Raw genomic sequence first — 22076 nt, 5'->3', positions numbered from 1 at the left:
TATTTTTTTTTTAACATATAATTTTTTAAAGTAATCTCTATACCCAACATGGGGCTCAAACCCAGAACCCTGAGATCAAACGTTGCATGCTGTACCAACTGAACCAGTCGTGCACCCCCTTTTTACTGGTCTTTAAAATGTATTTACTGGACTCTTTAGCTCCTAATTTTGTTTCATTGTTTTGCATACTTTCTGTTAGTTTGAATTTTATTTTGGCCATACATAGTTTTTCTGATATCATTTAGTTCCCTATTTGTTCTCTCTTCATTCTCCATATGCATGGTTATGATGATTAATTTGAGTTCTTTGTCAGGTAATGAATAGTTATGTATAAATTTATGGTAAGTTTTGGAGCTTTACTTCATTCCTTCAATTGGAACACATTTTTCTGTTTCTTGCTATGCCTTATGATCTTTCACTGAGAATTGGGAATTTAAAACCCAGCCTCTGGTCCCAGGCTTTATGAACTTGCCTTGTAAAGGAGAACACAAATAAAAGCTGTGCTAGTAAATCCTGGGTCCTATGAAACATATTCTGAGGATGTATAAAGTATGAGCTTTTGTAATTACCCAGTTAAGAAAGTGTGTGTTGGGTCTTATTTAGAGCACATGATTCACCTCTCTCTCCTGTTGTTTGGTTTAAGTTCTGCAGTCTCTGGTGTTTGAAGAAATACTCAGCTTTTTTTCTGAGCAGCCAGCATAATGCTTTCATAATATGCTTCCATTCCTTGAGCCCTCAGTGTCCTGTATGACAGGATCCAGTCCCCTCAGGTAGCTACAAAAGAGCCAGATCTTTACACAGGTCACTCATGTCTTATTTCTTGCACAGAGTTGAGCATTTTCTCATAATCTTGCCATGGAGTACTAGGTAGAGTACTAGAAGAGCTATTGGGGGAAAGTGTCACTAACTTTTCTTTCCTCTTTGATGTGAGTCTTTTTCAGTTTGTCCTTGCCTGGAAGTGCTTTGTTCTCCCAACTGGATTCTGGGGCACTTGAAAAGGCAATTTGGTCAGTCTGTTTCTCCTTGGGGGAGCAAAGTCTCTGTGCCTCCTATTTCTCAAGTCTGCTGTCTGGTGATGTGTATTAAGTTTTTGCATTAGCACCTTACCGTATATTGATGCAAGTGCAGTTGTGGGATCATTTATTTGGTATCTTTCAGTTATGCCTTGGGCTTGTTGACAAAGACAGGCAAAGGAGATTCTTTCCATGAGGTGCTATTGGGAAGATATGTGACTTTTGAGAATTCACAGTTAATGAAAGATTGGGAAGGTGAAGGGGAGAAGGAAGAGCAGAAGGAGTATCATGATGGATAGAACCAAACTGGGCATTTACCCACAATGAAATCCTTACTGCCTAAAGAGATTGATGAGGGGCACCTGGTGGGATCAGTCAGTTAAGTATCGCTCTTGGTTTTGACTCAGGTCATGATCTCATGGTTTATGATTCGAACCCTGTGTTAAGCTGTGCACTGAAAGTGTGGAGCCTCCTTGGATTCTCTCTCTTCCTCTCTTTATGCCTTAGCTTCCTAAATACATACATACATACATACATACATACATACACAAACAAACAAACACACACACACATTAAAAAAAGTTTGAAGATATAAAACATTTGGGGGAATTCCACTTTAAGACAGCTATCTTTGTGGAACAATGTCTTTATGAATACAAAGACCCAAGTCCATTTTCTAAACATGTATATGCTCTGACAGGAAATTTGAAAAATCTAGAAAGTCACCAAGTGCATGCCAAAAGTAACCATTGCAACCATTTCAAATATAGGATTGGATCAATTATTCCGACATTTCTGATTTCTTGAAAATTAAAAGTGAAGATAAAATTTCTAAATATGATCAGTTTGAGGTATTCTTTTTGAGGGTTTTTTATTGTTTCACCAATAAATAATACCTCTTTGTTCCAAAGTCTCTAATTTTGATAATTATGAGAAGGTCTTTATCCAAGCATTGCTGTTCAATAAGATCACATAATACTGAGTTTGGAACAACTTTTCACATGTTGTGAATTAGGGAAGATCTTTAGTGAGGACTCTGTCTTCAATAACTACCAAGGTGTTTACCATGGAGACAACTTAATGAAATGAATCTGGGAAAAAGGTTAACTGTGCATCAAATCCTAATAAACAGAGCATTCAGTTTCTAGAGAATGAGTATAAAATAAATAAATCTGGGGAAGTCTTCCATCAAAGCTCAAACTTTATTAAATGTCATTGTTTCCTGACTGGAGAGAACACTTAGAAATGTAGTAAATGTGGCAAAGTTTTTAAGCAGCCTTCACAACTTGCTCAAGAGTTTTCAACCTGAGGGGCACCTGGGTGGCTCAGTCAGTTGAGAGTCCGTCTTCTGCTCAGGTCATGATCTCGCAGTCTGTGAGCTGGAGCCCCACTTTGGGCTCTGTGCTGACAGCTCAGAGCCTGGGGCCTGCTTCAGATTCTGTGTCTCTCTCTGCCCCTCCCCCACGCACACTCTGTCTCTCACTCCTTCAAAAATAAATAAACATTAAAAAAAAAGTTTCCAACCTGAGAAAAAACCTTACATATGTAAAGAATGTGGCAAAGCCCTTCACCAGTACTTACATTTTTTTCACATCATAGAGTTTATACTGGAGAAAAACCTTACAAATGTAAAGAATGTGGCAAAGTCTATACCTGGAGTTGATGCCTTCATGGGTATCAGATAATTCATACTGGGAAGAAACCTTGGAAACGTAAAGAATTTGCTGAAGCCTTTAACCATTGCTCAGACTTTCCTTCACATCAGAGTGTATATCCTTGGGTTGAAACCCAGCGAATGCAGAGACTATGACAAAGCCTTTAAGCCCAGGGTGGGCTCTGTTTCTTGAACTGTGAAATCATGAAGTGAGCTGAAAAAGAGAGTCGGGGGCTTAATAGACTGGGCAGTCCAGGGGACCCTATAAAGTTATAATTTTAATGTGAATTTTTTTTATGTAAGAAATTAATATTGCAGAAGTGTGGCAGAGAGAACACAGTTCTCATATACTCCTCATCCTGTTCCCTGTTCTTGACGTCAGACATTGCTCTGGTACTTTTGACAAAACATACAACTAACAAGGCACCTTAATATTATAGAATTACAGAATTATTATTTCACTAATGTCAATTATTTTTTTTTTCCTCCACAAGGATGTTATCCAAAATAGCAATTTATAGTCATTATCTCCCTGCAATATCCTTTGCTCTGTATCAGTTTTTCATTCTTTCCCAAGTTTTATACAATTCAGGTTTGAGAAACCCTGGTTTGGTGGGGTTTTTTGTTTGTTTGTTTTGTTTTATTTTGTTTTTTGTTTTTTTAATCTGTAATATGGAATTTGATGTTTTTGTCAGGATTAAAATGTGTTTATAGGTACCGTGACAAACTCTGAGGAGGTTTGGAGATGCAAACTGATAGAGAAAGTGATGGTTTATATTTAATATGGTTATTAGAAAAACAGATGAAGTGCCATGACCTCTATAATTGAGAGACTTCCAGTCTCACAGAGCAAATGTTTAAATGGTTGAATTTAAGGTTTTGGGGTAACTGCAAGGAAGGGATGATTTATGGGGGGTTATGACTTCATTTCTCTGTGGTTTTGTGAGTACAAAGGTGGCCCCTGAAGGCCATCCACAAAGAAACTAGTTGTTAGTAGTAGTAATACTTGTATTTGTTTACCTTGTAAAGAATAAAATGTAGTTGACCCTTAAACGATGTAGTGGTTAGAGGCACCAACACCGCTATACAGGTGAAAAATCCCTGTATCACTTATGACACTTCAAAAACATAATTCTTAACCGACAACTGTTGACTGGAAACCTTACAGATAACATAGTCAATTACACATTTTGTATTTTATACACACACACACACACACACACACACACAGTCTTGCAATAAAAGTAAGGTAGAGAAATATTAATGAAATCATAAGGAAATACATTTACAGTATTCTGTGTTTATGCAAACAAAAACTGTATGCAGAAAGAGCCATGCACTTCAAACCTGTGTTTCAAGGGCCAACTATAGTATTGTCCCAGAAACCTCTAAGTGTTTGTTAAATCACTTATCATTTCATGTCATAAAATAGGGGATTGACTTAAGTAGAGTAGAATTGTACAAAGTTTTTGTTAGACAAATTTAGAGAGACAAAACTGACAATATCCCACAGGCAGGGAGATTAGTAGCCTAGAGCCCTCTGCCTCTACAGCTCATCCAGAACCCTCTGTTGTTAAGCTTTTCCAGGTCTGGCCCTACCCTGGGCTCTCCCCTCACTGAACAGATTAAAGGAGGTCAGAGGTTTGGCTCACTGCTCCTCCCATGTCTCAATGGTAGGCGCTAATATTTTGCTGAAACCCCAAGTCAGATACATTGAAGGAAATGCTGTATGTTTTGGTGCCTTAATCTCATAATTTCTCATTACATAATATGCTTTGAAAGGGGTTGGGACAGGCCCCACCAGAATGTACCACTTTGGCATATTAGGATTATTTGGAGCTGGAGGCAGTCAAGACCCTGTGGGCTCCAGAGAAACTTTGGTACCTTCCTTAACTACATGCAGGATTCCAAATTGTGTGCCCTTTCCAAAACAAGGATTATTACCCAGGATAAATTTTACCTGAGTGATCCATGTGTATGGCAGAGCAAACATCTAATTACCTATGTCACATGGCAAGAATTTATGTCCCCTTCAAGGGTCTAATTGACTGAAGACAGATTAACAGGAGAAAATCAAGTGTAATGGCATGTGTACAAGGAATCCACCTAGACATGGACATTTTAAGGCAGGCAAAATGAGGTATACAGGTATTCTGAACTGAGGAGAAGGGGGTAGGTGCCTGGGATTTCAAGGAAAGGAATGTACTTCACAGGGTGATAGGAAGAGTAGAAGTTTAGTGATGAGACATTTGCCCTACCATAGAGATGAGTCGCTCAGAGAAAATTTATTCATTAATAACCTTTATTCTGGAAAGGACCTTCAATTTAGATTCTTCTGTATGGTGAAGGGAAGAACAAACCTTTCCCCTGAGACCATGGGGGCTTTCAAGTACTTTCAGCTCAGAATAATCCACATGCCAAAGTGGGACATTCTGGGTGGGGATGGGAGTGACTGTCCTGAACCTCTTCACCAAACACCTGCTCCTCTCCTATTCAGCCTGTCAATGCATTTCTTTATTTTGAAATCCCAGACTCCTACTCCCTTCTCCTTAGTTCAGGATGAGAGCTATACCTCATTTTGCCTGCCTGACTTTGGAATGTCCATGTGTATGTGGACTCTCCAAATTTATGCCATGGTAACTTCAAAAGCCAACCCACTGAGCCCCCTGTTTTCCATTTCTGAACATCTAATGGTCACTCAAGTTTTAAAAAATAAATATACATAGATGTTGTGAAATGGAAAGAGGACCCAGCAGTGCCTTCAACTGTCTCCACTTTGACCTTCATCTATATTTCCTGATTCACTCCTTTCCAGCTCATCTTTTAGCTCCTGTAGAAGCCCCAGCAGGCAAAGCATCCCAGGATGGGAAAGGAAACTCCCCCCCTCTCCCCCCAGCAATAGGGACTGCCCTGAAAGAGCAAGACCCCACATCCCTGACAACAATGCAGTGATCGGCCTGACCTTCACCATCTGCATGTACCACCACCCTTTGTCCTACATTTTCTTTGTATGAACCTGGAAGAATGTTCAGCAGTTTGGAGACCGTGTTTGAGACATTAGTCCACTGCCTTCTCAGTATTGGCCTTGCTGACAAAAATCCTATTCTGGTTTTGCCACCACTCATCTCTCTTCTGCTACCTGGTGTGCAGGAAGGGGTGCAAGAGCGCCTGTCTCTGGGGTCCCAAACAGATCAAGTTCAGCCACTTGACATACATAAAATCCAAAGGCAGAGAGATGAGAAGTGGTGAGTTAAGAAAGGAAGTTATTTCAGAGAGGTCAACACTGGGAAGATGGCTGACTAATGTCTCACAGATTGTCTCCAATGTGCTGGAGACACAGGTTTATATAAGGGAAACGGGGGCAAAAGTGAGTGGGTACCTGCAGGTAGACAGTGCAGATTAAATATGTAATTGTCTAGGATTCGATCAGGGGTGGGGTCTTTCTGGTTCAGGGCAGTCCTTGTGGCTTGAGGGAGTAGTTCCTGTTCCCCTCAGGTTTGCTTTCTCCTCAGGGTCTCCCTCCTGAGCCAAGAGACAAGCTGGAAGGAACCCAGTGTGAAAACAGAATTTTCTCTAGGATTATTCTGCTGCAGCAAAGGGAGATGTCTTCCATTTCTGAGCCTGCTATACCAAATATAAATTAGATGAGGGACCTCTTTTGAGAAAAGAGCTAATACCAGAGAGGAACTTTTTATAAAGAGCTACTGGCCTGGCATGGCAAATATTTGTTTGGCAAAATTTACTCTTTCCTTTTTCTTGTGAATGTACTTGACCCTTTTTGAAATTCTGAATCCCTACCCCCTTCTCCTTAAGTCACAATGGCACATAAACATCAATCCCCTGTCTTTGAGCCTCAAATAATTGATGTTCCTATAATTAAGAATACTTTTTCTCTTGTGCAACTGTCTTGTCAGTTGAATTATTAAACTAGCCAAAGAGTAGAAAACAAATTAAGAAAAAATATGTTCCTCTCTTACACATTCATTCCATTGAAAACTGACCTTGGTGCTTCAGAGTCAAAATAAGAGATAAAGAGATAAAGATAAAGAGAAAGAGTAGCTTTCGTGCTTTGGGGGGCTGAGGAGGCTGAGGCAGGTTAGGGCCTTCAGAACTGCAAGCCCACCTCCAGGAAGGGGCCAGTGGGGTGTAGGGAAATAAAGGATCCATCCGGTTTTGACAGGCATTGTGTATGCCCTACCAGCCTTGTTCATCATGTTTTCAGTGTGGTCCTCGATTTCTCATTAAAAAAAAAAAAAAAAAAAGGCTAAGAGGGGCGCCTGGGTGGCTCAGTTAAGTATCCTACTTTGGTTTAGGTCATGATCTCACAGTGGGTTCGAGCCCTACATCAGTCTCGCTGCTGTCAGTTTTGGAGCCATATCTCCCTCTCTGCTCTTTCCCAGCGCGCGCTCTCTCTCTCTCTCTCTCTCTCTCTCTCTCTCTCTCTCTTTCTCTCTCTCACACACACAAATAAATAAACATTAAAAAACATTTTTTTTTAAGGCTAAGAAGACATAAGGGGGGGGGGGGGGGTTCCAAAAGGGAAAAAGAAGTTATACGTTTAATAACAAGCCTCGCTGATGGTTTAATGCTGCCATTTTGATTTTCGTTCGACTTTGTACTTACAAAGGAAACTTATAAAAGTATAGTTTCCTTTTGTAAGAGACATTTGCATGTATAAGGGAAAGCCGGAAAGTGCCATTTAGAAGGGTCTCTTCCTCTGTGAAGCAGAAAGAGGGAGAATGTATAAATCTCCAGAAACTGATCAGTGGAGAGGGAAAGGATTTAAATCTGGATAACAACCACAGACTTGGTGACCGTTTTTTGCGTGGTCACTTCCCCAAATGCTTCCCAATAGGATCACGTGTGGAGTTTCAAGAAGGATCATTGCTGCTGCCCTCCCCCCCCCAGATTCCCTCAACTAAGTGGGTGGAAACCACAGTGTTGTGCTATTGAAGTGCTCCAGGGAATTCTGTTGCAGGATTTTTTCCCTCACTACCCGGGATTCCTGGTCTTCTCGCTTCAAAGAATGAAGAAGTGGACACAAAATGAGCAACAGGAAAAAATTTATTAGAATATAAGAAAGTAAGTGTGGTAGAAAATCTCTGTTTAGAGAGAGGGGACATTTTATTGGTGTGTTTCCATTGTATGAGGGGTGGTTTATGGCCATAGTGTTTCTTGGGGGTTCTAAGTCTTGGGTCTATTACTTATTTTTAGTTAGGTCTTTTAGTCAAACTCTTGAGGGAAACCTGGGGGTGAGTAGGTAGTGTTTGTTACAGTGTTAAAAGAAACCTTATGCCTGAAGGGGTTTGCTGTGTTTGGACACTCCCAGCCTTGTTCTAAAATGTGTTTTTCCCCACCCAGGGACCTCATGTCCTAATCTTTCCCTTTCTGCTTCCAGAATCCTATCTTTTCCTATCATAATTCTTAGGCCCAGAGTTAAGCAGGAAGTCTTCCCATTAATTTATGAGAGTTGAGTGCAGGCTTTTGCTCAAGGGGAGGTAACAGGGTCTCCTCCATAGGAGTTGGGGAGGGTCAGGTCCATGTAGCACACTGTTCCTATGCTCAAGCAGAATTTGTGGGCATCTGTGGGAGGGGAGGCCCCCTGAAAGAAGGTAAGGGAAACTCAGAAATTTGTCCCCAAGTAGAAGCTCATAGTTTCTGAATAGCTCAGGACACAAAGGACTGGAAGTTGGGCCTTTTTTTTGCATTTCAAAGTGCTGCCTGCAGGTGAGCAGTTTATAGGTGCAGAGGCTGTGTTGGTGGCTTTAAAGACATCTCATTCAGCCGCGATTTCTCCACAGAGATCTTCTGAGAAAGAAATTTAATGGAGGAGGTGAAAGAAGAAATGGCCTGTTCTCAGGTAAGCCTTGCTTCCCAGGCTAGAGGCCCAGTTGTCTTTTTCTCAGGAAATTCCATGCATGTAGAAATTGCAAAGCACCTTTGTGGCTCAGTTCAGAGAGCATCAGACTCTTCATTTCAGCTCAGGTCCTGATCCCAGGATCCTGCCATCCATCCCTGCATCGGGGTTAGTGCTGAGCATGGAGCCTGCTTAAGATTCCATTCTCTCTCTCTGTTTCTCTCCTCTGTTTGCATGCACATACACTCTCTCTCTGAAAGAAAATTAAAAAAAAAAAAGCCAATGATTTCTTTCTTTCTTTCTTTCTTTCTTTCTTTCTTTCTTTCTTTCTTTCTTTCTTTCCTTCCTTCCTTCCTTCCTTCCTTCCTTCCTTCCTTCCTTCTTTCTTTCTTTCTAGTTCTGATGGTTCTGCTTTATGTTTTCACCTAATACTTAACCTTTCAGAAATGATAATCTAGGTTATGTCTTTAGAACACTCCTCCCCCATATCCCATAGACTTCTCTCCCTTCTCTCCGACATGGCTTCCAGTAGGGCAACAACAGTTGTCACTTAGAATTAAATTCCTGCAAGTATTGAAAATAGTCCCTTTGTGACAGATCCAGAGGGGAAGGTGTTGAATCCAAGTGTCCTTTTGCTGGTTCTGGGATAGCACTCAAGGAAAACAGTTCCCATTTAGGTCTAATCTGAATGCTTTCTCTGCTCTGGGTAGAGTAGGATTATGAAAACTCACAAATACACAAGATGGATATGAGGCACAGAATAACTTGGAACATTCTATAAAAAGAAATTCTTGCTTTTTAATATGTGGAAAACATACTCTATTGAAGATATACTAGATATTACAGGAAATGGAAAGTATATGTGATTGAAGTCTGTATAAATCCACTGTATCCTCAAAGTTGTTTATATTCTGATTTACTGTTTGTGGGTCTCAAGAACATACCAGTGATCCCATGTCCAGAGCTATAGGCACTGATATCAATTTGTTTCCTTACAGTTGATGTTACCTTTTGTTTTTACTTGGCTTTCAGCTTTCTGCCAGATTACCCCCCCCCCCCACCCGTAACGTTCATATTTTCCTTCTTATCTGTTGTAATGATTTTAGGCAGATTCCCTGAGCGATTTCCAGACACCATCACATTTAAATTGGAACCTTCTTTCTCCTAGTTTCTCTTTCCTTGTATTTTTTTTTTAAAGTTTGTTTATTTTGAGAAAGAGCGGGAGCAGGGGAGTTGCAAAGAGAGTGTGCAAATCACAAGCAGACTTTACAGAGTCAGTGCAGACCCAGACTCAAGGCTGGAACTCATGAAACCATGAGACCTTGACCTGAGCTGAAATCTAGTCAGACCCTTAGCTGCCTGAGCCACCCAGGAACCACTTCTTTGTAGTTTCTGATGAGGAAAACAAAGGCAAAAGAAATGCAGATAAAAATAAGTTTTCTTACAACTTGCAACCCATTGACAAATACTTGAGGCTGGCAGAGGAAGATATTCCTCAAGGAATTCACAACTGCTTTAATGTTAATGCTTTTATAGAGGCAAAAGCAACCTTAGCTTGACAATAGCCAGACTTCCAGTATCCTGTAAGTCCTTAACATATAAAAATCCTTTAGAAACATCTATTATTTCCACCCCTTCCCCCTCCCACCCCCAACTGCTGGAGTCCAGCTCCAGCAACCAGGGTTCCTGAAGGATGAATGGCGTTGGGGAGAAAGTGAAGATAAAACAAAACTAAAATAAAAAACTAAAATAAAAACAAAAAATAAAAATGGACACGGACAACAGCAGTGTGTTGAACTGACCGATTTATTGTAGCAAACGTGGCATTATATTTGCTAGTGATTTCCTTGTAGCATACGTCATCTATGTTTTTCTAACATTACCTAATTTTGAAAATGTTCCTATGTGTGATCAACCTTTAAGAAATAGCATGGCGATTTTCTCATAATGTTCCCTCATACCCTTTGATTGTTGTTTAATTTCTTACATTATTCCATTATGCGTCTATGTTTATCTATAATCTATAAAGCATTTGCTTTGCTGTTTTCATGAAAGGTCATATATCTCTCAACACCTCAAGTGGAACAGTTACAGGGACATGACCTCCTAGTTGTTTTTCCTGAACCACTTGAAGCCAGAAGAACAATGTGTTTGCCTCCATCCGAGGTGCGGGGAAGGGGCCAAAAAAGCCTTAGAAACCCATGCCTCATAGATTCTCAGAGAGACAATGAACCTAGGAACTAATGAACCATCCTGTTACCTTAACCTACTAGGTTCAATCATTATCATCATCTGGAATGCCTCCTGGGGGCCAAGTGGGACTAGGGTTAGAGTGACTTGTGCCTGTAGATACAGTCCTTAGTTGCCAGAGTGAGGCTTTCAAATCCATATGTCTCTCCTTTATTGGCCTCCTTTGCTGGCAAATGTATGAGGCTATCCTTCCTGTACATAGAGGAGTCTCCATAGGGGATGGCAAGGGCTAAATATAGGGCTGCACAATTTCTTGCAGAACCTTATTTTATTTCCTAATGGTTCTTTTTCCAGGGGGCCTGTCGAGGGCAGTTCCCCAACAGACAATACCCCAGGTACTTTTAGTAAGGCCAAATTACCTAAAACCTGGAGTACAAGAAGCTTCACTGTCGGTGGGCCGCCTTGCAGTCACCAATCTGTCCACAGCCTGGGCCTTGCCATCAGACTGGGATAGCTCGGCTTCCCCCACAGCTCCCTCCCCCCTCCCCCTTAGAAGTATATAATCAGTGGTTCCTCCCAATCACATTGCAATTCTTCCCCTGGATCCTATCCCTGTGCTTTAATAAAAAGTCTCTTTCAGCAAAAAGTCCTCAAGATACTTTGAGTATTTGCTCTTGGCCCATGTCACATCAGTTTCCATTGGGCAATGAAGCCCCTCACCTTTATGTAGTAGAGCTATTGACTTCTGGGAGTAGAGGTTCTAAATCAAACAGACCTTCATCCCATAGGTTTTTTTTTTTTTTAATGTTTATTTATTATTTGAGAGAGAGACAGCGTGAGCAGGGGAGAAGCAGAGAAGGAGACACAGAATCTGAATCAGGCTTCAGGCTCTGAGCTGTCAGCACAGAGCCCGATGTGAGGCTTGAACTCACAAACCATGAGATCATGACCTGAGAGGAAGTCAGACGCTCAACCGACTAAGCCACCCAGGAGCTCCTTCATCCCATAGGTTTTTATTTCACTCCATAGTCATGACACAGACATATTCCTGTATTTACTTTTTGGATATTCAGAAAAAGACAAATCACACAATTAGCATGTTTGAGTGTCTTAAAATCCTGAAATACAATAGAGCACAAATAATGATTGAAACAAAAGCTTTCAATGAGGGACCCCTGGGTGGCTTGCTCAGTTAAGCCTTAACTCTTGATGTCGGTACAGATCATGATCTCATGGTTCATGAGATAGAGGACCATGTCAGGCTGTATGCTTTTCGCTTGGAACATGCTTGGGAATTATCTCTCTCTGCTCATTCTTCCTCAAAATAAGTAAATGTCTAAAGGAAAGAAAAAAAGAATTCAGGGCACCTAGGTGGCTCACTCCCTTAAGCATATGACTTTGGCTAAGGTCAGGATCTCACGGTTTGTTGATTTGAGTCCCATTTGGTGTGACCTCAAGACCTACTTCAGTTGAGTGCATGCCCCACTTCAGGTGAACTTGTGCCCTGCTCCCTCCCTCCCTCCACCTCTCCCTCCCTCCCCCTCTCCCTCCCTCCCCTTCTCTCCCTCCCCACACCTTCAGTCACTTGTGCCCTCTGTCTTTCTCTCTCAATAAAAAATAAAGTAAGAATTTTCAAAAATAATTTTTAAAAAGCTTTCCAAGAACTAGTATGTTATGGGATCATTGAGTACTATGGTCAAGATGCTATTCTTGAGTTACTGTATGGTACAAGACAGGGAATTTACTGAAATAGCACAGGGACAGGACCCGTGGGCAGAACGAACCGTACTTTGGCTGCTTGGAGCTTATATGTATGTTCAAGGGGAAGGGTAGGTGTACTGAGAGTTCAATTACAAATGTTACTTTAGCTTTCTACTTGTAAAACTACTTCTGCAAGATTTCTTTGGTGCTTATGATTCAGCTCATTAACTATTAGTGAGATATAAGGGCAGTCAGGAGACCCTTTAAAATGTATCATCCATGGGCCCCTGGGTGGCTCAGACACAGATTGGAGCCTGCTTGGGATTCTCTCCCTCTCTGCCCCTCCACCTTTCACACCCTGATAGCCCATGCATCTCTCACAATATAAATAAACACTTGAAAAACAGAATGGAGGAACCAGCCTTTATTTGATGTTTATCAAAACTATCTAGGGGTGCCTGGGTGGTTCAGTCAGTTAGGTATCCGACTTCAGCTCAGGTCATGATCTCATGGTTCATGAGTTCAAGCCCTGCATTGGGCTCTGTGCTGACAGCTCAGACCCTGGAGCCTGCTCTGGATTCTGTGTCTCCCTCTCTCTTTCTGCCCCTCCCCTGCTCATGTTCTGTCTCTCTCTCTCAAAAATAAATAAACATTTAAAAAAATAAAAAACATGCAGTCTTTGTGCTGAAGGTGAACATTTTTCTTCTTGCATCCCTAATCATACTAGACTCACAAATACTGTGTTATTTATATAATTCTATGTGTTTGTGTTGATAGTCGAGTGAAAGACCTAAGCATGATCATCTATAACTAGATTTATGAGTTTCATGGCATTGAAAATGTTTTTCTTTCTCTTTCTCTCTTTCTCTCTTTCTCTCTTTCTCTCTTTCTCTCTTTCTCTTTCTCTCTTTCTCTCTTTCTCTCTTTCTCTCTTTCTTTCTTTCTCTCTTTCTTTCTTTCTTTCTTTCTTTCTTTCTTTCTTTCTTTCTTTCTTTCTTTCTTTCTTTCTTTTTTCTTGAGAGAGAGAGAGGGAGGGGCAGAGTGAGAGGAAAGAGAGAAAATCCCAAGCAGGCTCCACACTCTCAGCACAGAGCCTGAGATGGGGCTCAAACTCAGGAAACATGAGATCATGACCTGAGCCAAAATCAAGAGTTGGACACCTAACAGACTGAGTCATCTGGCGAACCCCTCATTAAATATATTTCTTAGTCATCCTGATAATTTTCTATTCTATCACTTTTAATGTGTATATAACTACTTTCAGAATGGATGTGTGCATGGAATGTATAAAGATCAATTTTGTGTGGATACCTTCTTCTCAGGCTTGACACCTGCTATAAACATTGCTTTAGGGTCCCCTCTGTTTATTGACCTATGTGTCATTTTAGATCAACTTTAGGTCAGTTAACCTGGGTTAAAACCTGATCTGTACCATGTACTGGATATTTGACAAAATATTCCGTAAAAATGGAAGAATAATGTGTTTGTTCTCTTAGATCATTATTATTTATTTTCCATGAGTTTATGAGAACCTGTTAGATGCTATCTACTAACCAGGAAATGATTGGAAAGGCTTGTCAACTTTCTTGCTATCCTAGAAGAACTTGTAATTGCTATAAAACCCATTCAGTTCCAAGTCCTCCAAGAGTTCTTGTCTTTGAGTTCTACTTCTTTGTTATTGAAATATGTATCCCTTGGCCCATAGACTAATGCCTTGTTAGAAATGCAGACACCCACCCAATCCCAGAACTGAACAGAATCTGCATTTTAATAGGATCCCCAGTGCACTGTGGTAAACTCTAATTCACATTAGAATATGCTAAGTACATTTGTAACTCACCAAAACTTTCCACTTAGGAAATAGACACATGTACTGTATGATGTAAATAAAGGATTCAAAAATGTGTATGGCTGTGTTGATGCCTTCATTTTACAAATTCACTTGAATAAACACAATATTTATAAATGTTCTTATCTCAATGTTAGGGAATATATTAGAGCATGATAATGTGTTGCAAATTCTCTTACTGCAGAAAGCAGAAAACTCACCTAAGCCAGAACCAGTGCTCCTAATATAACTGAACTAACAGGAGTTTAGTCCTTGGTGAACCACAAAACCACTACACCAGGTGGGGATGTCAGACAAAGAAAAATTGATTTACAGGAAATAAGAGGTCACAGGGAATAACTTCTAAAGCAGAGACTCAGAAGCAGGAGAAATTGTTTACTTTTATTTAGGGTTAGAGTGGATATTCAGAAAGGGTATGTCATCATCTTATGTCCAGCTTGTGATAAGGTTGCACATGAACCTTAAGAAAACAGTTCTGTACATACTCTGTATGTTACATAGTAAAATATTTGTGATCCTTCTTGGGTGGAGATTTGGGTATTATATTGAGTTAAAAGGGAGCTCCTGAGTGGCTCAGTCAGTTGAGCATCTGACTCTTGATTTAGGCTCAGGTCATGATCTCATAGTCCTGAGATCATGCCCCAAGTCAAGCTTCACACTGAGCATATAGCCTGGTTGGAATTTTCTCTCTCTCTGTCTCTGCCTCTCTGTCTCTTTGTCTGTCTTTGTCTCTCTCCCTCCCTCCCTGCTGCACCCTCACTTGTGTTCTCTCTCTAAAGGAAATAAAAATTTAATTTTTTTAGCATAATGATAAAAAGGTAACTGACCTCACTCCATGGTTTACTCTATTGTTCATTTTCATAGGTGTGAGTCAGGGGTTAAGCTCAAATTGAGTTAATCCAAGCTCTTCCTCAGAGTACTCACTAGCTTTTATTGGATACTTTGTTTCCACCACAGGACACTATGCCCATTGGGTGTTTTGCCTGAAGTAAAAGATAAGGTAGAAAAAAGGGTTAAGTAAAATGTGGGACTGAGGTCAGTGGGTACAAGCAGGTAAGCAGTGAAGGTCAGGTCTGGGGTTCTAGCTAGTGACATTAACTCCCTCTTGTATCTTAGGTACCATTATGACCTCTGCCTATGGCCACTCAGTAACTATGGTATTTATTGCAGGGGTTGCTGACATTCAGGGATGTGGCCATAGAATTCTCTCAGGAGGAGTGGGGCTGCCTGAGCCACAGTCAGCAGGAACTGTACAGGGATGTGATGTTAGAGAACTATGGACACCTTCTCTTCTTGGGTGAGGATAACTCCTTCCAGACTTCCCAAACCACACTCAGAATTTTGTTCCTTCCTTTGAAGACTGTCTCTTGGAACTTCCTCTTTGCATGAGTGGGATTCAGATGCCTGCAGTCAGGGAAAGAAGTAGGGGTTTCTAGATGTAGAGAAATATCTTCATGATGTTTCCTTTCAGGTTAGTTTTCCCTTCTGTAGAGTAACATCGTCATTTCTATAGATTTATGTCAATTCTAAACATTGAGTGGCATAAAATGGGAATTCCCACGTCTTAAATACCAATTTCAACTCATTATTGTAGTGGTATTATTTGGAAGTAGAGGTCAAGATCTGAACACTGGAAACCCTCCCATGTGTTCTAAAGGGGTTGTTGGGCAACATCATCTGGGAAATAATTTTTTAGAATTCTACAATGTCCTCTCTTGTCTACTGAGTCCAATACTGGGTTGAAAGGTAGAATCTCCAGCCACACTCATATTCCTTTTGTCTGATAAACAGGTCTTGTTTTGTCAAAGCCAGACCTGGTCATCTTTTTGGAACAAAAGGAGCTCTGGGATGTGAAGAGAAATCACACAGTAGCCTCACACCCAGGTAGGTGGGAATGAAACAGATGACAGAGGTGAAATCCAAATGCAAAGGAGGAAGATGGACCTTAAATGTGGTTTGAGCAGCTCTCCTCAAATGGAAATAAGTTTGAGAAGCCTAGCTTTATGTCTCTCCCTCTCAGCAGATATCTGCTTTCCAACACATCATGATCTTGCTTTCTCTTAAGATTCTCCTTCAGTTCCACTGTGAGGGTCTCCATAATGTGATTGGCTCTTCATTGCTTTGAGGGTCTTGGGGAAATCTCTATTTCTGAGGAACTTTATGCTAATCCATTACTGAGTTCTGTTTTGCCTCGTGAGAAGTGTGTCAGGGTAGTGGTGGGCATATTGGGGTTTGGTGCAGAAATCCCAGGAACACTGGAGACAGAGATTACATGTTATCTGGTTTATGCTTTCCAGTATTATGGAAGCTTTAATCTTAGTTGCACAAATATGAAACCCAGTAATTTCATCAGATAGCAAAGCGCCTCTCTCAAATGAGAAAATCTAATCCTTTATTTCACTTCAAAAGTTCATTTCTCGGGGCACATGAGTGGATTTGCTGGTTAAGCGTCTGACGTTGGCTGAAGCCATGATCTCACAGTTCGTGAGTTCCAGCAGTACAGAGAGCTTTTTGCTGACAACACAGAGTCAGCTTGGGATTCTGTCTGGTTTTCTCTCGCTCCCCCTCCCCCTCCCCATTTGCTCTTTGTCTCTCTCTCAAAATAAATACAAACTTAAAAAAAATTTTTAAAGTTCATTTTCTTTGTATTAATGAAAATAAGAAATTTCCACTCTATGAATTTCATTATTCAATGGTAAAATAATTTAAAACACCTGTTATTTCCTAGAATTCCTATATAAACTAAAGGCATGGGGAAGCTAGAACATTTAGAATTTAAAATTTGCAGCCTATAATAAAGTCTCAAATGTTACCTTATGTCCTAATAGTTGAATTATTTTATACTTTTGTCCTTATAATATGAAGTTCTTGTGACTTTGTCATATGTGTTTTCACTTTCTGAGTGAGATTCCTTTATGATTAGATCGAACGCTCTGATGTGACATGGGCATGTGCTTTATAAAAAGTAAAGTAGGTAATTAGTAAACTTCCCATGTAAAAAAAAAAAGGAGTTTTAATTGTAATTTCACTTCAAGAGAAATGAAATAGTTTTTCTACTTTCCTCTGAATGTATCTGAATTTAATCCCAAAGATTTATTTATTTATTTTATTTTATTTTATTTTATTTATTTTATTTATTTTTATTTTTTATTTTTTATTTTTTTTTCAATATATGAAATTTATTGTCAAATTGGTTTCCATACAACACCCAGTGCTCATCCCAAAAGGTGCCCTCCTCAATACCCATCACCCACCCTCCCCTCCCTCCCACCCCCCATCAACCAGTTTGTTCTCAGTTTTTAACAGTCTCCTATGCTTTGGCTCTCTCCCACTCTAACCTCTTTCCAAAGATTTTTTTAAAGCAATTGTTGCCATATTTTATAACTTTGGTGGTGTTTGTTTATTTAGAAATTAAAGGTTTTGGGGCATCTTGGTGGCTCAGAGGGTTGAGCATCTGACTTTTCATTTCAGCTCAGGTCGTGATCTCAATGTTTGTGAGTTTGAGCCCCATGTCCTGCACTTCACTGACTGTGGACTCTGCTTGGAATTCTCTCCCCCTCTCTCTGCACTCCCCCTCTCAAAATACACTTAAAAAAAACTTAAAAAAAAGAAATGAAAGGTTTTGTTTGCCTGATTTTAAAGAATGGATTATGCACTTAAATTCATTGTAATAAGAGGGATCTATGTCTTTTAAGTGCTTAATTCATAAAAGTTTTCATCACAGGTTTCCATGGTTGATTTTAATGAATATACTTGACAGTTTTAGTGTCCATGAAGACATGCCAATAATTCAAAATGTTCCTTTTTTCATGGGCACACAGTCACAGTTTAAAATTATAGCTACATAGGGGCATCTGGGTGGCTTAGTTGGTTAAGTGTCCCTCTCTTGATTTCAGGTCAAGTCATGGTCTCATAGTTTGTGAGTTCAAATCCTGTGTTGAGCTCTGTGCTAGCAGCACTATGATGGTTCATTATACCTTTAAGATGTTTTAAGGAATCTTTAAGGTAACCACAATGAAAATACAGACAGTATATTCACCAATAAATAGATGATGAAATTAATTCCATTATTATGACAATTCACATAGACCTGATACAACATTCACTGACCACTAACCAAGGAGAAAAATACACAAGATGAGTCACAAAGTATGCATAGGTAATATTTCTACAAATACATGGATGATTTTTTTGGCACAGGGCATAAAACGGATTCATATTTGAGTTACATTCACATCATCCAAAAACATAATGAGTTGAAAATTGTCACTATAACAACATACACAGGTAAAAACAAAATCACACCTAAATAATGCTGTGGAAAGTCCCATACAAAATGAAGCACATCAGTATGGAATTGCAAAACCAGAATAAGACAAAATACAACCCCAAAAATTCTATATAAAAAATGAATTAAAGGAAACCTACAATAATTTTACTTTAAAGTTTATTTACTTTGTCAGATAGAGAGCATAAACAGGGGAGGGAGAGAGAGAGAGAATCCCAAGCAGCGTTGCACTGTTAGCACAGACCCTGAAGCAGGGCTCCAACTCCAGAAGAGTGAGATCATAACCTGAGTCAAAATAGACAGACTCTTAACCGAATGAGCCACCCAGGTGCTCCTCTGTGTGTGTGTGTGTGTGTGTGTGTGTGTGTGTGTGTGTGTGCAATGTATATAATTTTAATTTTTTTAAATGTTTATTTTTGAGACAGACAGTGACATAGCACAAGCGGGGGACAATTACAGAGAGAGACACACACACACAGAATCTGGGGCAGCCTCCAGGCTCTGAGCTGTCAGAGAGCTTGAGTCACAAAGCACAGAGCCCTCCAACTCAGGAACCCTGATATCATGACCTGAGCTGAAGTTGACGCTTAACCAACTGAGCCACCCAAGCACCCTGTAGCTGTAATTGTAAACTGTGACAGTGTACCCATGAAAAAAGGAACATTTTGAATTATTGGCATGTCTTCATGGGCATAAAATTATAAAGAATATTCATAAAATCAACCATGGGAAGCTCTAATGAAAACTTTTATGGATGACTAAATGTATTATGTTAATAGATCCCTCCTATTACACAGAATTTAAGGGTATAATCCATTCTTTAATATTAAGGAAAGAAAAACTTTTCATTTCTTTCTTTATTTTTTTTTAGTTTTTTTTTTTAAGTTTGAGAGAGACAGAGAGAGAGTGGAGGAGGGTAAGAGAGAGGGAGAGAATTCCAAGCTAGCTCAGTGCTCTCAGTGCAGAGTAGGATGCGGGGCTGGAACTCACAAACCACAAGGTGACGTCGTGAGCTGAAATGAAGACTTTGATACTCAACCCTCTGAGCCACTGAGATGCCCCAAAACCTTTCATTTCTAAATAAACAAACACCACCAAAGTTGTAAAATAGGCCAACAATCACTTTATAAAAAGAATCCTTGGGTTAAATTCAGATACATCTTGAAAAGTAGAAAAACTAATGATTTATTTTTCCAAAAGTCGAAGTTGTCCAATTTTAGTCTTGTGTGTAAGAAATTTTAACTGTATTCATCTGATAGTAGAAAGTAGAATGATTTTACTTTCATTTGTTACCTTCCAGCTGTATCTTCACACGATACCCAGAGCCTCTTTCCAAAGATGTGCATAGGAACTATTTTCGAAAGGGTGTCAGTGGATAAATATAAAAATAGTGCCCTTGAGAATGGACACTTGGTGATAGAGTGGAACTGTGTTGGGGAGAGACAAGGGCATCAAAGATCTCATGAAACACATATGCAAATAGAGACAACTGCCCATTATAAGAATCTCACTGCCCAAAACAGTGAAGGATATAAAACATTTTGGAAACCCCCCCTCTCTAACACTGTTAATTCTGCAAGGCAGTGTGTTTCTATAATCAAAGGCTCAAATCAAGTGGTCAAACACACATATTTGCAGAACAAAAATTTGGAGAATCTGGAAAGTGACCTAGCCCATGCTGAAAATACTTCTTTGCACCATTTTGACAATAGGATTGCATTACCCTTTCAGTCAAATATTTCTGAAAGTCAGAGATTGAAAAAGGAAGACAAAAATGGTAAGTGGTATCCATTTGAGGGGTCCTTCCTTGAGCAGTCGACCTTACAACAAAACCACAGCATTTTCAATGAAAACAGAATTGCTCATTGCAGTGAATCTGAGAAAATACTGAACCAGGATTCAAATGTTAATAAATATCTACGGACTCCTTTGCCAGGGAACCATTGTGACTGTACTACATGTAGGGAAGTCTTTTATCAAAGCTCAAACCTTATTAGACAGAAGAGAATACATTTGGGAGAGAATCCTTCTGAATATACTGAGTGTGGGAAAATTCTTAACCAGTCCTCCAATGTTGGTGATCATCCGAGGAGTCCTGTGGGAAAAAACCCGTACACATGCAATGAACCTGGGAACGTGTTTAGTGAGTCATCAAGACTTAATATCAATAAGACAATCCATGCTGGACAGAAAGGTTACATTTGTAAGGAATGTGGAAAAGCCTTCAACTGGCACTCAACACTAATTCAACATCAGCAAAAGCATACTGGAGAGAGACCTTACAAATGTGAAGAATGTGGTAAAACTTATAAGTACAACTCATCACTAAATAAACATAGAATAATCCATACTGGAGAGAAAATTTACAAATGTCAAGAATGTGGCAAGACCTTTAACTGGCAGTCAGGCCTTATTGGACACCGGAAACTTCATGCTGAGGAGAAACCTTACCAATGTAAAGAATGTGGCAAGGCCTTTAAAAGGTACTCAAGCCTTACTGTACATCACAGAATTCACACTGGAGAGAAACCTTACCAATGTAAAGAATGTGGCAAGGTCTTTACCCACCAGACAAGCATTATCAGACATCACAGAATCCACACTGGAGAGAAACCTTACCAATGTAGAGAATGTGGCAAGGCCTTTACCCAGAAACCAACCCTTTTTGTACATCAGAGAATTCATACAGGAGAGAAACCTTACCAATGTGAAAAATGTGGCAAGGCCTTTACCCAGACCTCAAACCTTATGGCACACCGCAGAATTCACACTGAAGAGAAACATTACCCATGTAAAGAATGTGGCAAGGCCTTTATTTGAGGTTAAGCTTCATTATACATCAAAGAATTCATATTGGAAAAGAAACTTAAAATGTATAGAATGTGGTAAAATTTTTAGGACTGCTCAACCCTTACTCAGCATCACAGAGTTTAGACTCAGGAGAAACATACAAAGGGAAAGAATGTGTCAAGCATGTAGCTGGAACTCACAACTTGATCAATATCATTATTTTCTTACAGAATAGAAACCATAAAATATAGAGAAAGTTGCAGTGCCTTTAACTGGAATTCGTTCCTTAGTATTTCAATGTGCATACTAGATGTAAACCCTACAAACATAATGAGGAAAGTCTTCATATTAAATGTACACATTAGGATACACCAGAGAGTACATAAAAGTAACTTGAAAGCTATAAATATTTATAAAAGCATTTAATTGAACATCAAATGTCAATATCCCAGAATTTACAGAGAAAGCAGTTGTTACTATTAATATATTACATCAAAATATTCATTATAAGGAATAATACAAAGTTAAACCTGTTCAAAATGTATGTGCTATTATGCTTCAAAAGGTTATTTGGATGAATTGTTGCATAAATATAGCTAATTTCATTCTCAGTTTTTTGGGGGCACCTGGGTGGCTCAGTCGGTTAAGCATCCGAATTTGGCTCAGGTCATGATCTCCCAGTTTGTGAGTTCAATCCCCTCATCAGGTTCTGTGCTGGCAGCTTATAACTTGGA

The 22076-nt window shown here is 39.7% G+C and overlaps 1 protein-coding gene across 1 annotated transcript; it reads left to right on the top strand.

The window, feature by feature from the left end:
- The first annotated feature begins 15285 nt into the window (after window positions 1-15285).
- Window positions 15286-21938, top strand: LOC128772489 (zinc finger protein 429-like). Its single transcript, XM_053905825.1, has 3 exons — window positions 15286-15561; window positions 16056-16148; window positions 19853-21938. Exons 1-3 carry the CDS (start codon window positions 15528-15530, stop codon window positions 21370-21372), a joined length of 1647 nt encoding a protein of 548 aa, XP_053761800.1. The 5' UTR covers window positions 15286-15527; the 3' UTR covers window positions 21373-21938.
- The last annotated feature ends 138 nt before the right edge of the window (window positions 21939-22076 follow it).

Source organism: Panthera pardus, unplaced genomic scaffold (genome assembly GCF_024362965.1).
Source record: "Panthera pardus isolate Hobbes unplaced genomic scaffold, ASM2436296v1 HiC_scaffold_18, whole genome shotgun sequence".
Taxonomy (NCBI): domain Eukaryota; kingdom Metazoa; phylum Chordata; class Mammalia; order Carnivora; family Felidae; genus Panthera; species Panthera pardus.
The sequence above is the reverse complement of the archived record's forward strand: the minus strand, read 5'-3'. Positions and strand labels throughout refer to the sequence as shown.

What these genes read in the sequence shown, in the direction of transcription:
- LOC128772489 (XM_053905825.1), top strand. Translation starts at nt 15,528, where the DNA reads ATGTTAGAGAACTATGGACACCTTCTCTTCTTGG. An exon ending in TGGACACCTTCTCTTCTTGG is followed by an intron (nt 15,562 to 16,055) that starts GTGAGGATAACT and finishes TCTGATAAACAG; the next exon opens with GTCTTGTTTTGTCAAAGCCA. An exon ending in CACAGTAGCCTCACACCCAG is followed by an intron (nt 16,149 to 19,852) that starts GTAGGTGGGAAT and finishes GTTACCTTCCAG; the next exon opens with CTGTATCTTCACACGATACC.